At 38.5% G+C, this 14,328-nt stretch overlaps 1 protein-coding gene across 1 annotated transcript; it reads right to left on the reverse strand.

Annotated features, from left to right (window-relative positions):
* Positions 1 to 2,039: 2,039 nt before the first annotated feature.
* GDF10 (growth differentiation factor 10) lies at positions 2,040 to 14,323 on the reverse strand. Its single transcript, XM_018068867.2, has 3 exons — positions 14,224 to 14,323; positions 7,931 to 8,838; positions 2,040 to 3,059 (listed from the first exon to the last, which is right to left on the reverse strand). Exons 1-3 carry the CDS (start codon positions 14,321 to 14,323, stop codon positions 2,868 to 2,870), a joined length of 1,200 nt encoding a protein of 399 aa, XP_017924356.2. The 3' UTR covers positions 2,040 to 2,867.
* Positions 14,324 to 14,328: the final 5 nt, after the last annotated feature.

Here is a 14,328-nt window from a genome sequence, read left to right on the forward strand (position 1 = left end):
AGCCTTTTACTCAGTAGGAGCAGCCTCCATGCCTTGTGCAGAGGTACCTGAATTTCTGCATCTGTCTGCTCTAAAATGAACTTTAATTACATAAGTGCAGCTAGATCAAGCCATCTCACCTCTCTCCTTCTGAAAATGCTGTGGGTGTTGCTATGTACAGACTTCTAGTTCATACATAAAGATGTTACATAATGTCAGGCCAAGTGTCAGCTTTGCAGAAACTTTAAAATGAATAGTTTAATTCAGTGGCAATTCCTTTTGAAAGCTGTAATTTGAGGTTTGGAGGGAGAAAGTTGTTAGTTCATGTGATACACAAATATATTAACATTGTCCAATGGTTTCTTTTAATTATGCAGCCTCATGCAAGTGAATTGAAATACTCCACAAAAACCTAGGTACGTTCTAGCTGTTACCTCTGGCAATTAAACTGTGGCCTCAAAGAATGAAACTGGATTTTGGGAAAAAAAGTCCTTAATGCTTTGCTGGCTAGTATCAGCTGTTTCCATGTTTTATCTGTCTTTAATCATCCCATATTAGTATGTCCTCAGTTCTTTTAGGATTAATTAGTGGAATTATCTTGACCTGTGTTTGTCAATAGTAACTTCCTCTAGAAACCTAAACATTGAGCAGAATGGTTTAAAGGATGTTCATAGAAATAAAAAGATCTGTTGGAACCAAGAGAGTAAGGGTATCAGTGTCCTCTGGCACCAGCTGACTGCACTTGTGCCATTTCAAATGCAAAGTTTCTCTTTCCAGACGAAGGCTGGACCTCCAAATACCAAAGGTCCAGAAAGGAGTAGCTTAAACCACTAAACGAATAGTGGTAGGAGGCCTTGTTTGCATTAGAGAATTGACCAGTACAGCTAAACTCCAAATGAAATAAGCTTTACTAGTAAGAGATGTGTATTCCTTGTGTAGTAAGGGTATTCCTTGAGAGGCACTACCTCTCAAGAGGTGGGAATCTGCACCACCTTAGTATGGAATATTGGCAGCAGAAATTCCATAGCACCTTAGCAGGACAGGAACCTTTCAGTTATTCATCAGAAGGTAGTGCATGTAGTATTCTTCCCCTAAACAACGCAATTCTTAAAAGGGTAAGATTGTGCGTAAGGTTAGACTGTCTCTTGAGCAGGAAACACTCCATATCTTGCAGTATGTGCCACCTCACAGACTTCAGAAGTTTGTTCCGCTCTTGTGCTGCTTATGCTATTGTACAGCTGGTGGGTCAAAGTAAAGTATGTGGCAAGTGTAACATAGGACACAGGGACACTGAGAAAGAGGACTGACAGACACCATGATGGAACATTAGCTCTTGAAGGAGCGCTGCACTTACAAGGGCTACCATAAATGTATCAACAGGGGATTGTGCAGGAGTTAGAGGCACACAGAGACTTTATTTCTATAAAGATTTCTAAAGGAACCACTGCCAAATGTTTTCCATTTTGATGTTCATTGTTTGAAAAGAAAGTTAATGAAAGTTCTGGAAAGAGTTCAGAAGAGAGCTGTGAGAAATTGTTTTGAGGCTTAGAATAAGAAACCAATCTATTTAAATCTCAGCCAAAATGTAATTTGACCCTACTCACTACACTAAAAATACACAGTGAAAGTATTTTGTATAATAGATAAAAAGGATCTAATATAATAGGTTACAGTAAGATCCATTGAACTGAAGCTAAAGATCATCAAATTCAGTCTAGGATTAAGCCACTACATATGAACAAAGAGCACTAACTTTTGGAACAACTACTTGTAGTCTGGTAGCGATATTCTATCACATGAAACCTTTAAAGCCAAATTTATGCATGTTTTTCAAAGATATTCCCAAGCTCAAAACAGAAGTTCCATAGTGCATGGTGCAGAAACTGCTGAGCAAAGTTCTTTGATCTGTGCTATGCAGGAGGTCAGTCTAGATGATCATAGTATTTTCTTCTGTCTTTAATCTATTGAAGTGCATTATGACAAGCTTAACATGTATTTACATGTTTCCATCTAATTAACAGAATGCAAGAGAGTACATTTATAGAAAGACAATTCAAATATTTTTAGATACTACTGTACCTTTAATTTATTAGCTTTTGTTAAAAGCATGTAACAATCTAGAGGATATAAAGTATAATTTACAAAAATATAAATCTTGGTTATTTTATTTTTAGTATTTCAACATATTACTATATTGTATGTGTTACTCAGATAATATGTTTAACAACCTGAAATTCTCCAGCAAAACAAAAATGTGGGATATTACATGTCTTATGTAGAACGAATCATATATTAGGGAAGGATAACCAAAAATGGCTATGTTAACATACGGTTTATATAAAAAATTATGAACTATACTTGCATTCTGAAGAAAATATACATTTTAAGCCCTTTATTACAGCATTTTTCAGTATAAATATGCAGAGAGAGAGTATGAGTGTTTTAGGCAAAAAGTTTTGATTTTTGTACAAAAGTGATATTCTAAAAGAAGCCTGCCTCTCCAAGTTCACTTCCCATCTTCTTGGTTAACTGAAGAGATAAAATAGTCAGAAAATAGCATATAGAAACATATTTTAGTCCTTTAATTATGGAAAACTTTACACTTAAATTTCTCACTAAACACCAGGTATCTTGGCTAGGTGGGTTAGGAAGACATCTGTAAAAGCACTGAGTTCCTGGAAGATAAATATGAAGGACAAATGATGGCAGTGTGACATATCCTTCCAGGTGAGCACATGTATCATTTTAGTCCCTCCGCATGCTTTCTGTAGAGGAATTGTAGACTTGCATTTGTTCATCAACACAAGTGGATTCATTTCTCATTTACAACTTCCCAGTACAGTCAGGCAGGATGTGTGGGTCTCACTAAAGGTGTGTTTGTATGAACTTTATCGGCAGGCACAAGTTTCAACTGACATGTTGGGATATACCTTTAAAACAACATTTTTGTTCTCATCTAAGAACAGGACACTGAGTGAGCTCATTTTGTCAGGAACGCAGCAGGGTTCTGGGATGCCAGGAATGATTCCTACTGCTTTTACGATGCTCTGAATTGTAGCATGATTTGATGGCCGGACAATCTGGAACAGAGAAGGAAATAGTTATAGCTTCATTTATGAGCAGTGGCTTCCTCAGGTGGACTTGGAAAATTACGACAATTATGGCTTTTTGTTTCTCAATACAGCAAATACATGTGATTGATGCAGCACAGTCAGTCCCTCACACTTCCAGCTTTCCTGTGCTGGGTGTATCCAACAGATATTTTGTGTCCCTTATGCTGCCTTCATAAATACCAGAGGAGGGCACTGGTGGCACAGCCAGCAGTCAGCAGCCTGAAGAAAGAATGTCCCTGAATGTACCTGCTAGATGCTGGAGGCAGACATGCAGAAGACTAAGGTGGGCCATACTTCTCAGTTGCAAGATGTTGTATTTTTTTTCTTTAACTTCTTGTCTCACGTGGAAAATGGGTTACTGTAACTATTTCCAAAATAACTATCCCTGTGTTCCAATAGAATTTCTTCTCATGTATGCTAACCTGGAATTAGTTACTTTTTCCAGCAGTAATTACTCTATTTTAAAAGAGCAGAGTACTCCAGAAGTAGTGTCCACAGGAAGGAGTTAGTTTAGAATAGTCAAACAACCTGTGATCTTTGCTTCCCTCTACCTTCCTCACCAGGCTTTGTTTTATTTTCCGCCCTCCCTGCCCCAAGAAAGCCTAAAACTGGGAGAAGATAATAAAAAATCTTGCCGCTTTACATCTATACACTATTCAGGGTACTGAGCCAGAATTTTAGTCCTACTATTGATTCTTGGATGCAGTTAACAACACAAAAACAACACATTTGAATAGAGGAGGCAGCCATTAGGCATAAGAGCAGTAAGAACAAGGAAAGGAAAAAGTTAAGATATGTAAATTGTATACTGCTTAGTAGTTTAATGTAACTCTTTTTTTTTTTTTTTCACAAGCTACACTACACACAGTCAGGCACAGGTTTACTGGTGACAGATCCTTGCCATTGCCTCAGCATAGCATGGAATGCGTGTACTTCATGAGGCAATAGCATGGCAAGCAGTCCACCATTGAGGCTGAAGCTTCAGTGATTCCTGTTCAGTTATCATGCTTGAACACTATCCCAGCAAATGACAACAACAACAGTAAGAAAGTTGTGTTAGTCATATCAGGCTTTTTGCTACAATTTCGTGACTTTTCTCACATCTGCACGTATCTGGTGTACGTAGCACATCGCTGTTGGTACGCAGCAGTACATCGGGTGGAAAATGGTATCTGGGGGACAACAGAAAGGGACTCTGCACATTAGATACTTCAAGTGAGAAGAATTATTGTCTCCTGTATCTTCTCTTTTTTTTAAATATATAAGTATATGCAAAACATGATTTTCCACTTCAATACGAAAGGTTATGTAGTCCATGGATGGAACAAAGGAGATATTTTTCAGTATAATTCAGTTATGATACATTCACATTAAGTGTAACATATCAGCAAATCAGATACAAATCTTGATTGCCATTAAGGCTTTCAGATCATCCTTAACTAAGCCATTACAAGGAGGAACTGTGAAATCCATCGTTGACCCTTCAGGGCCCCAAGACAGCACCCCTATAGCCAAGTCCTAACAAGTGACCAATCCTGCAAAGTGCCTTTCTGTTCATTAGTATCTGTTCATTAGTATGTGTTAGCATAATTAACAACAGCTTGGTCTCTCTTGTCTCCCTTCATCTTTAGATTTCAAAGCTGTGCACAGACAGGCAGCAGTGAGGTAGTCTCATAGCTCCTGTGTGAAGTAGAAATCACCTTCTACCCACATTGGTCATGCCAGCAAATCTGGACAGCAAGAGAGAGACAGAAGGAGTTCTTTTTGTGTTTAAGCAACTGCAGAGTTTAAAAATTCAAAGAATTAGGGCTTCTAGAATCAGGTTCTTAATTTAGCCTTTACAAAAAACCTCCTGAAGTGTTCCTAGTGCCTGTGCTATTTCATATTGTTATTTGAAGCAGTTACAGATCACAATGTGCTACTGAAACAGCATTTGTTGACCCCATGCAGTGGATAACCGTCATTGCCCTCAGTGCCAGTTACTGACTTACATGATTCCTGGCTATGAACCTGCAGAAGATCCTACTAGGATCTTCTCCAGCTGTGAGTATCTAATATCTGCAAGGAACAAGCAGATGAGAGCAGACTAGTGTGAGCTGCTGCCTCCCAAGACAGCAGCACTAATTATGTTTCTAATGCCTGCAAGTAGATACACTATACACAAAAATGCTTAGAGAGAAATATGCTTATGATGGACCAGTACTCTGTACAAAATCTGGCTGCCTGAGCCCTATACTGACAGCAGAGCCAGACAGCACATGCACCCCTCATCCAGCCAGCTTCTGAATTTTATCAGCCCTTCTGGAAACCTGGCATCAGTGTTCAGTGATCATGGGCTAGGCTTCACATTAGCCTTTGTACCAATGTGATAAAGTAGAAAGCTTGAAATAATGAGTGGAATGCCCAGTAGTGATAGCACTGAGGAAATGCTAATGTTTTAAATGCTGGCTGCCAAGTTATATACAACAGACCAGGTTCTACCACATGTAGGACTTGAATTTATTTGGTAAATGCAGCACTGCAGCCAGCCATATAACCTATTATTCCTCCTCACAGTTCAGGGAATAAGAAATTCAGCAGTCAGGTAGGTAAACTTGCTGTCACAAAATTTGTACCCAAGCTGTTGTGTACCTAAATTATGAATTGCAGTCATTAAAGTAAATGTGCAGAATGAGGTACTGATACTTAAAAAAAGGTAATCATACAATGTAATGATTCTCAACACAAGTATATGATTCTGTCTCTGCAGTTGGAAATAAGGTATCTGTTGTCCCTTAGAGGTTGATTGTGTAGACCAAATCTTCATGAATAGCTTCAGTGTGATCTTTACTTAGGAGAGCCAAGATCTCACTTGGCTGACTTAGAGCATATATGCAAGAGCAAAAGGTATTTCTCCCTCCATAATATTTAGCAATTCTTATGCTCTGAACTGAATCTTCAGTCCTAGCTATTGCTCTTCTTTTGGAAACACTCATTAAAAAAAGCTACACTCTTGAATCTGCCTCCTTTTTTTCCCTCTTAAATATACAAAGCTGACAAAGAGCAGACCTTTTCCAAAGCAAAGCCAATCAATGAATGTATCAAATGCAAAATTCCCACAGCTATGGATCTGTGATTTAGTTACTCTGGGTTTTGTTGTTTGTTTGTTTGTTTGTTTGTATTTTTATTTTTTTTTTGTTGCTGTTCTTGTTGGCGTTTTTTTGCTTGTTTTGGTTTTAGGGCACCAAGATACAAGTGCAGTCACATTAATTTATACAGAAAACAAGTCTCAAAATAAGAACTAAAGTAAGTGGTTTTAATTTACAAAGGAATCTTTATTATATAGCAAGTAATATTTCTAGATAAGATGTTAAATAAGTGAGCAATATAAGCTTATTCAACTATTCCAGCTAGAAATGGATCCTCTCTTTTATGGTCCTGGCAGCTTTTGTGTTATGCTGTTTTGCTCACAAGAAACCAAATGCGTCAAATGCATCTTTTTTTGAAGGGTGGAGTTGTTTGCTTGGGTTTTTTTTGGTTTGGGTTTGTGTTCTTGTGTAGGAATGGTGCATTAGACTGTGGGTCTATGGCAAATAACCCATATTGCCAGGCTGTGTTTTGCTTTAGATAAGTTAAATGGTGATTACGTTGCATGACCTCTTTATATTACAACAACAACAACAATGAAGTTGTATGTCAGTCTGTGCAAGCTTTAATTTTTGCCAGACCGTGTATCAATTTATGTACACATGGTTCAGCATTGGCCAGCTACACAAGAACACGTTGCCAAATCTGTGCACCCTACGGTGAAGTCTGTATTTTCACTGTTCCTGGACTTAAAACTAGCCTGCATATCTACTCTTCCTGAAATCATACTACTTGTTTCAACACAAACATACATCAGTCTCCCTGTATATAAAGTAGGGCAGATTCCTGTCTCAGAGCCTTGAAATTCTCTGCTGTAAAACACTATCCATTATTTATGTGCCGAATGACCACAAGCAAAAATGTCAGTAGAATAAACAATCAGGCCATTTGTAGGTAGAATTGCAAAATAATGACAGTTTCTAAATAGGCATCTTACGCAGTGCTTCAAATCCTTCCCTCTGCCATCACTTGAAACCCCTATAAAATATTGGTAATTCTTGTCCTACATATGATTACCAAAATTTTTACTTCTTTCCATAGAACACAGAGTGGGAGTGAGCCAAATGTTTGCCTCTCTATTAGCAAATTTCACACTGCTTCTAAGGAGGAATTCAGTATGCTTGGAGTGTTAGAGACAGCTATGTGGCATTTCCAGCCACATAAGGTAAATCAACTTTTTTGTTCCAGCTGTATTAACTTTTTAGAATTTTGGTAGACAAATATCATTGTAATCAGCATTATTGTTTTCAAATGTGACAACCAGTTTCTTAAAGTTAAAAATACCTCAGTGTCACTACTCTGCATTTTTCTTCTAAAGTGGAATAGAGAAATACTGTGAAAGAGTAGCTTGTTTTATTATCAGCATATAATACTTCATACTTCTCCAAGTATAATAGAGTACTTTGATGATTTAGTGGGTGTGACCATATTTTCATAAGCTGTATAAATCTTTATGTTATGGTTTCAAGATATAAAATGAGAAATTGGAAGATAAACCTGAGATATTTTTCTTATTCTTTAGATTAACTTTAAAGAAAACTTGGAATCCTTTGGCATATGGAATATTGCTTAAATTATTTAGGTTGAACAATGCAACAAAACACAGTGAAAAAGGTAAAAATTTTAAGGAAAATCTAACTTAAGAAGTAGTTGGATAGGAAGAACAGTAGGCCTACTTTTTGCAAAGTGACAAGAATAAAAAGACATACTACCTTGGGCATTGGAAATTCACATGCCCCTGCACAGTAGTAGGCATCAAATGATTTGGGAGATATGATCCATTCATTCCAGCCAATATCAGCAAAGTCAACTTTCATGTATCTTCTTGAACAAATCCTCGGCTCATTCCATTGTTTTCGCCTTGCTTTCTTCATTGTTTTCTCATCAAAATTTAACACCTGTGACTTTGTAAATGTTTCTGTATTTTCTTGCCCTTTTCTCCTTCGATCTTTGCGTGAGGCTTTTGGTTTCAAGGATCTGTAGGCATTCTCCCATATGTCATGCTTGTTGTATTTATTGTTGTTATAATGTACTTCTGGCAACTCATTGTTCTGAATTGAGCTAGTGAGGTATGTATCCCTCCTCACCCGAGTATCAGCAGAAGCATTAGGGGACAGATTTGGGTCCCCATCATTGGAAGGAAATGGATCATAACGCTGTAGGGTGCCTGCCACACTGTTAGGTTCAGAGATTGCAAGATCATTGGCATAAACTAGTATATAAGGCAAATGACTGGTGACCTGTTCAGGGAAGCCTTGATGTTTCTCCCCAGAATCAAGCTCGGCACAGAGAATGAGCTCTCCAGCCCTTTTTGATTCTTTTACGATGTGTGAAATGTCCGTTACATGCCAAGCCCCTCGCCTTTGAAGAAGCACAGTGATGTTCCCTTTAACTAGTCCGTAGGCAGAATTCTGGTGGATGCTTTGGAAAACGAGGTTGAGCCGGAGGGCCGGAGGCAGGTGAAGGAGGCGGCAGGATGAGTTCTTTGACCGCTTACAAAACACTTCCCGGTGCCGAGGGCGTTTATCAACATAGAAGTGAAAACTGGCAGCAAGGATCATCTCTGAATCCTGCATAGATGTCAGATTGAAGCAGTACAAGGGCTTCTGGGCCAAGAATTCTGCAAGAGAGCAAGGAAAACATAAATATATTTCTGAGACCAAAAATGGCAGTCAAACCCTTATTTCCATTTAAGTGAATTAACAAATTTTACTTTTCACTTAAATCATTAAGCATAGTGAGCTTATCACTTCAACTTAAAACTATGTTGAACAAGAGGAAAAACCCTCTTAAATATTTAAGAGCAATATTACAATAATATCTGGACTGTTCACCATACTGGGCATCTTTTGTACATATGAGGGATAAAACTCTTCCCAGAGATTTTTAGTTTCAGAGTGCCTTTCATTCTAGGCAGGCAAGAAAAGCAGTCTTTCCTTCTATTTCATTATAACAAAGTCAAGCTCAGAGAAGCTGTCAAATTTGCCTGTGGCAGAGCTCAGAGCAGTACCTTGCTGAGTATAATAGCAGAAATCAGATTTACAGTTAGTATTCAAGATGGTCTAATCTAAAGCTGACTGCAGATTCCTCAAAGGTCTCCAGGTGCTAACTCTGTGGGGAATAGCATATGAAGTTCATTGTCTGTAAACAGTGCACAAGAGTCATTTCACATGGGGGCTTGATAAATAAGTAGTATGGCACATTTTGGGGGTTGTTACTCTTATGAGCAATCCTCCTTTCCTGTACACATCATGTAGGCACTTTGTTTAAAGCACTGTAAAACATACTTGGTTTCTAAGGCTTCTGTTTTGATCTGCTTGAAGTTAGTGACAACTACTGTTGAATAGGAGCTGACTCTTAAAATTCAAACTCCATTTGAAACTGCTTCTTTTTAGCTAGTTGAACTATTTGTGCTCAGCTTACATCTTCACTGTCCACTCAAGGAAGAGGAACAATTTTACACTAGTAACTGTTTACACTATGTTTATTTAAACAGTAGAAATATTTCTTAGAGTGTTAGAATGTAATCCCAGAATCAAAAGACAATGCCTTCACAGTCTATCATTGTGAAAAGTTGCTTTTTAAAAAATTTTTACTAGCTCAACAGTATATGGGAAAATGGTGGCAGAATTGATTCTTATTCTCCCAAGCTCAGAGTGCTACTTAGAATGCATCAAAGGATTGCAGTGAGTAAGTTTGCTCTTTAATTAACCCAAGTGGACCAACCCTCTGGGAGCCCTCTCTGACATACCTGAAACATCTCTGGCAGAAGAAAGAAAAAAAACTACCCCACAACAAACAAAAACCAACAAACTCCATAGGCAGGCTTCCCAGAAACACACAGGTTTGATTTTCAATGCACTATGGAGGAGGAGCCACAGAAATTTTGAGAACAACAGAAAGGCAGTACTATTAACTGCCACCTGTCAGAACGTTCTTCCTTTTAAGCACAGTTTCATTTGAAAGAGGGAAATCAATAGTGCTACATCTTACAAAATTGGTGCTTGCTGTCTCCCAGTTAATGCTGGATGGAACAATCATTTGGACTAAAGAACAGCAGGTTAGCATGTTCATTAAGCCCCTGCCCACACAGACAGTCTGATGTTCAAATATGCAATTCCCATCTACATCATCTGTATTTTGTTCCTGACACAGTGAAGTGGAACAGCTTGCACTGATGCCCACATAATGGTTTCAGCGGCAGAGAGGCTAAAAGAAACACAGTATTCTGTGATAAAACCTGTTTGTTTCTGTCAATGGATTCCTATTAGTAAGCTTTTAATTAACCCTAGTCATATGCACAGGTGTTTATACTATGAAATACCATAAGAGTTTAGATTCTATTCAAGTCTTTGAAGCACAGAAATGTCACCAGGCTACCGATTATTTCTCAGGGTAAGCGAGAGAGTAATTGTAATACTCCCTTTAGAACATCAGGATTTATTAATATTTGTTCATTTCAGAAGGCATATGTTTTTAAAACAAAGTCTATCCACTGCTTCTCTTCACTTGAGCTGTGTACAGTTTAATTTTCTAATATTTCTTTTAGTAGTAGAATGCTTCTAGCACCATGAGCTCTATAGATATGGCTATGAAGCATATGCATCATTAGGATAAAGATGTTTCAAACATCAGTTTCAGATGGGAAAGTAACTTATAATGATAACTCAGAGGACGAGAGGTTGAATTATTCTAAAATCTGCATTCTAGAGTGAAACAAACCCTTTGAAAGTCAAAATTCTTCATAGAACAGAATAAGAATCTGTGATCCTGAGCTCACTCAGGCTTTTACCAAGCTGTCAGCAATGCATTGTTACATTTTCCAGGTCTACTTTGAGTTGAACTGTACTAGATGTATACATTAAAGTTGCTAGCTGTATACACTAAGAGGCTGATTGTATCTGCCTCTGATCACTGTAGACATCTTCAAGTCAGGAATACAGGCAAGTTGTGTGGAGGATACAAGCAAGAGATTGGTAGGAGAAAAAAGGCAAGTGGCCAAAGAAAGGAAATACTAGCTTTTAGTATGTAGCCCACATGGAAGAATGCTGCATTGCAGTAAATGAAGATTAGCAAAACAGATTTACATGGTACTTCTGATAACACATCTGTGAGAAAGGAATATGCAGAGAACCTCATTTAAATAATTTTCAGTGGTGAAATTATGTTAAAGCAAGGTTCTAGAAGCCAGAATTACAGTTCCCTGGTTAATCTTGATTTGGTCTTCTTGCCCACATGCATTATGATATAGTCTTAATTAAATGGCTGCTTTTTCTACTATTCACAAAGGTCTTTGCTTTGTTTAGCAGAGAGGATTGATCATGTTCAGGGAGTGAGCTTGAGCTGCAAGAATCAATTTATAGGGAAGTTCCATGGCTTAAGCAGCACATTGCTGCCATGAAGATTAATTCTCCCCTATCTGAGCAATTTAGGTGAAGTTGTACAATACCTTAATATTTCACATTTGGTCATAAACAATTAACGACAGAGTAACTAATGTCAGCCAATTGCTGCTGTTTTCTAGAGCTACAAAATTCCCTAAAAAACTGTAAAGCACCTAAAGAAATAAGAAACTTGAGAAATTAGTTCTTAGACTGTCTCTCAGCTGCTTATCAGAGAAATAATGAACTCTTGAGAGCACACACAGAACTGAGCTGGGAGGAGGTCATCAGATGTTTGTGAAGTACTCTTCCTGAAGTGGCAGGCACTGCTACAGGAACTGAAAAAAAAGAAGTTGTATTTGGAACACATGCAAATAGCAGATGCACGTACATTTCAAGTGCCTCACACTGAGTATGGGGAAATACTACACGCTCAGTAACTCAGTCAACACCATGTAAACCCTGTAAGGGATATGTAGGATTGCAATACAACTGGGTAGTTTAGAAGACCTCAGAAATACATATGACAATGGATAAATTTCTGGAATGATGTTTCATATCTCTGGAGCCTTCATCTTGACAACCATAAGTAACACTGATGCTTGAGTGTGCCCTAACAAACAGCTTGAAGCAGCAGGATAGGAATAGACAAGTACAAATTTTCTGAAAGGTATATGATAAAAAGAAAAAAAGAAAGAAGTAAGTCCATTGCTTGGGATAATGAAGAGAAAATTACTGTATCTGTAGTCTGTTTTTCTTATCTCAATAGGATCAGAATTATTATCTGTATTTTATAAAGAATGAATGTTCAACATCTTCTTAGCAAAACATGTAATTTTCTTCTTTCAGAAAAAACCACTATAATTTCTCAGAGAAGATAAACATGCTATCAAATAAGGTTCTTCTCCCCTCCCTCATCTTGCATCATTCTATGGTTAATTTTAGAGTGTTCACCACTTGCTTGAGGAATTACAAAGAAATACAATTTGTTGTCATAACAAAGGAACACTGCAGAGGAGCTTCTGCTTTCATGAAATGTTACTTGAGAGAGGTGGAATCCAGCAGAGAAAGTACACAGGTAGGACAGAGGAGACAGGAGTTTTGGACATAGGTGTGCCTTATTTCCATTGCATGGAAAGACAAGTTACTTCTAGACCTTTCTGCCTTAGTTTCATGATCTGAAAAATGAGTGAAATAATATTGACTTGTAACTGGCCAGCACAGTCTACCTCTGGGTAGAAAATGCTGCTAATTTATTGTTTTAAATTAGAATTACAACTTAGAGTACTTAGACACAAGTAACTTGTTCATCAGATTAACTGAAAAATGAAGAAAAAGAATGTAGTGCAATTCTTGCCTTGTTTCCAAATTTGTCCTGTGGCCCAGGGCCTTATCTGGGTAGCAGCCAGTATCAGCTGCTTGGATCACAGAAAAATAAGTTAGCAGGAGGTCATGGAATAACCATCCACAGTGGAAGTTCCTTCCTAACCACTAGCTAATGATCTAAAGCACAACAATTTATTTCTCTCCCAAATGTCTGCAGTTGCTTCACATCCTAACTCCCAGAATTATAGACATTTTCATTTCATTCTTATCCTTCCACGGAGTCTCCTCCTCCTTGAATATGATTACTTTTTAATATTACAGTTGACACAGGATAGAAATTAAGTTGGGGTGTACAAGAGAATATGAATTATTGTGCAGTATCATAGTAATGATTCCCTAAAACACCGTATGCTGCACTGTATTCTATATACGAACCTTAAATGTAGGAGAAATAGATTAATTCAAAATTTGCTTTTGTGAATTTCAATCCATCAGATTTGTCTAAAAAGAATAATGAATATTTCTGATGAGGTAACAACAATTAGCTTTAGAAGCTGATACAGTTCTTATTTTAAGACCTAGTTATAGTTAAGTATGGACTGTAAGAATTAGCCAAAGAAGAAAGATGTTTTCCAGAAAAGACACTTTGAGTGTCCTTGGCAAAGAATAACAAATTTAAGGGCTATTAGCTACACAAATCTCCTTTTTATTATTTAATGTAAGATTGGGATAATGAAAGTGTAGTTTTGACATAGTATATATGTCTCTCCACCCTCATAATAAGCCACATAAAACTGGGAAGAGGGAGGTCAGACATATGTCTTCTCAGGTTTAGGCAGTGCAAGGTATTTAAGATGCCGAGCAGTTTTAGGCGGTCCCGTAGGCGGCACTCTTCCTAGCAGGAACTTGTGAGCCTGCGAGCAGAGCCGGAGGAGAGGACCAGCGGCCGGAGCACTCTCTACTAGTTTCATGCTCCAAGTATTTCTGAAAGAATCTTTCGACCCAGTGCGGTATCCGCTGGGAACGGCGCTTCTTTTGCCGATGGTTTGCATCCACAGCAACGGCGGCTTTCCCGAGGAAGATACTCTCGGGGGAGGGAAGGGAGCCAGGGGAGATGGGAAGCCGTACGCAAGCGGAGGGGAGACACCCTGTCCGTGTAGTTAGCAAAGGTCTCCCCCGCATTCACCCAGCGTGACACCCCGCGCTGTCCATGACAACCTCGCCGCAAACCCATCACTTTAAAGCGAAAGAGGAGCGAGGGGGCTCCAGCGGTGCCCCCTGCGCCCGGCCCGTCTTACCCGGCCTGGCTTTGAAGCTGCGGACCGTGTTGCCGTCGCCGGGCCGGCTCCCTTCCCGGTTGTACTTCTCGTAGAGCTTAAGCATGTGGACAGCTACCATGTCCT

Source organism: Manacus vitellinus, unplaced genomic scaffold (assembly GCF_001715985.3).
Source record: "Manacus vitellinus isolate BGI_N305 unplaced genomic scaffold, ASM171598v3 scaffold_15_pilon, whole genome shotgun sequence".
Classification (NCBI taxonomy): Eukaryota; Metazoa; Chordata; class Aves; order Passeriformes; family Pipridae; genus Manacus; species Manacus vitellinus.

Coding starts and splice junctions, on each gene's coding strand:
- GDF10 (XM_018068867.2), bottom strand. CDS start 14,323: ATGGTAGCTGTCCACATGCTTAAGCTCTACGAGAAGTACAACCGGGAA. Junction 8,839..14,223: donor CAGCTTCAAAGCCAGGCCGG/GTAAGACGGGCC, acceptor GCTCTCTTGCAG/AATTCTTGGCCCAGAAGCCC. Junction 3,060..7,930: donor GTGAATTTCCAATGCCCAAG/GTAGTATGTCTT, acceptor TCTCTGTTCCAG/ATTGTCCGGCCATCAAATCA.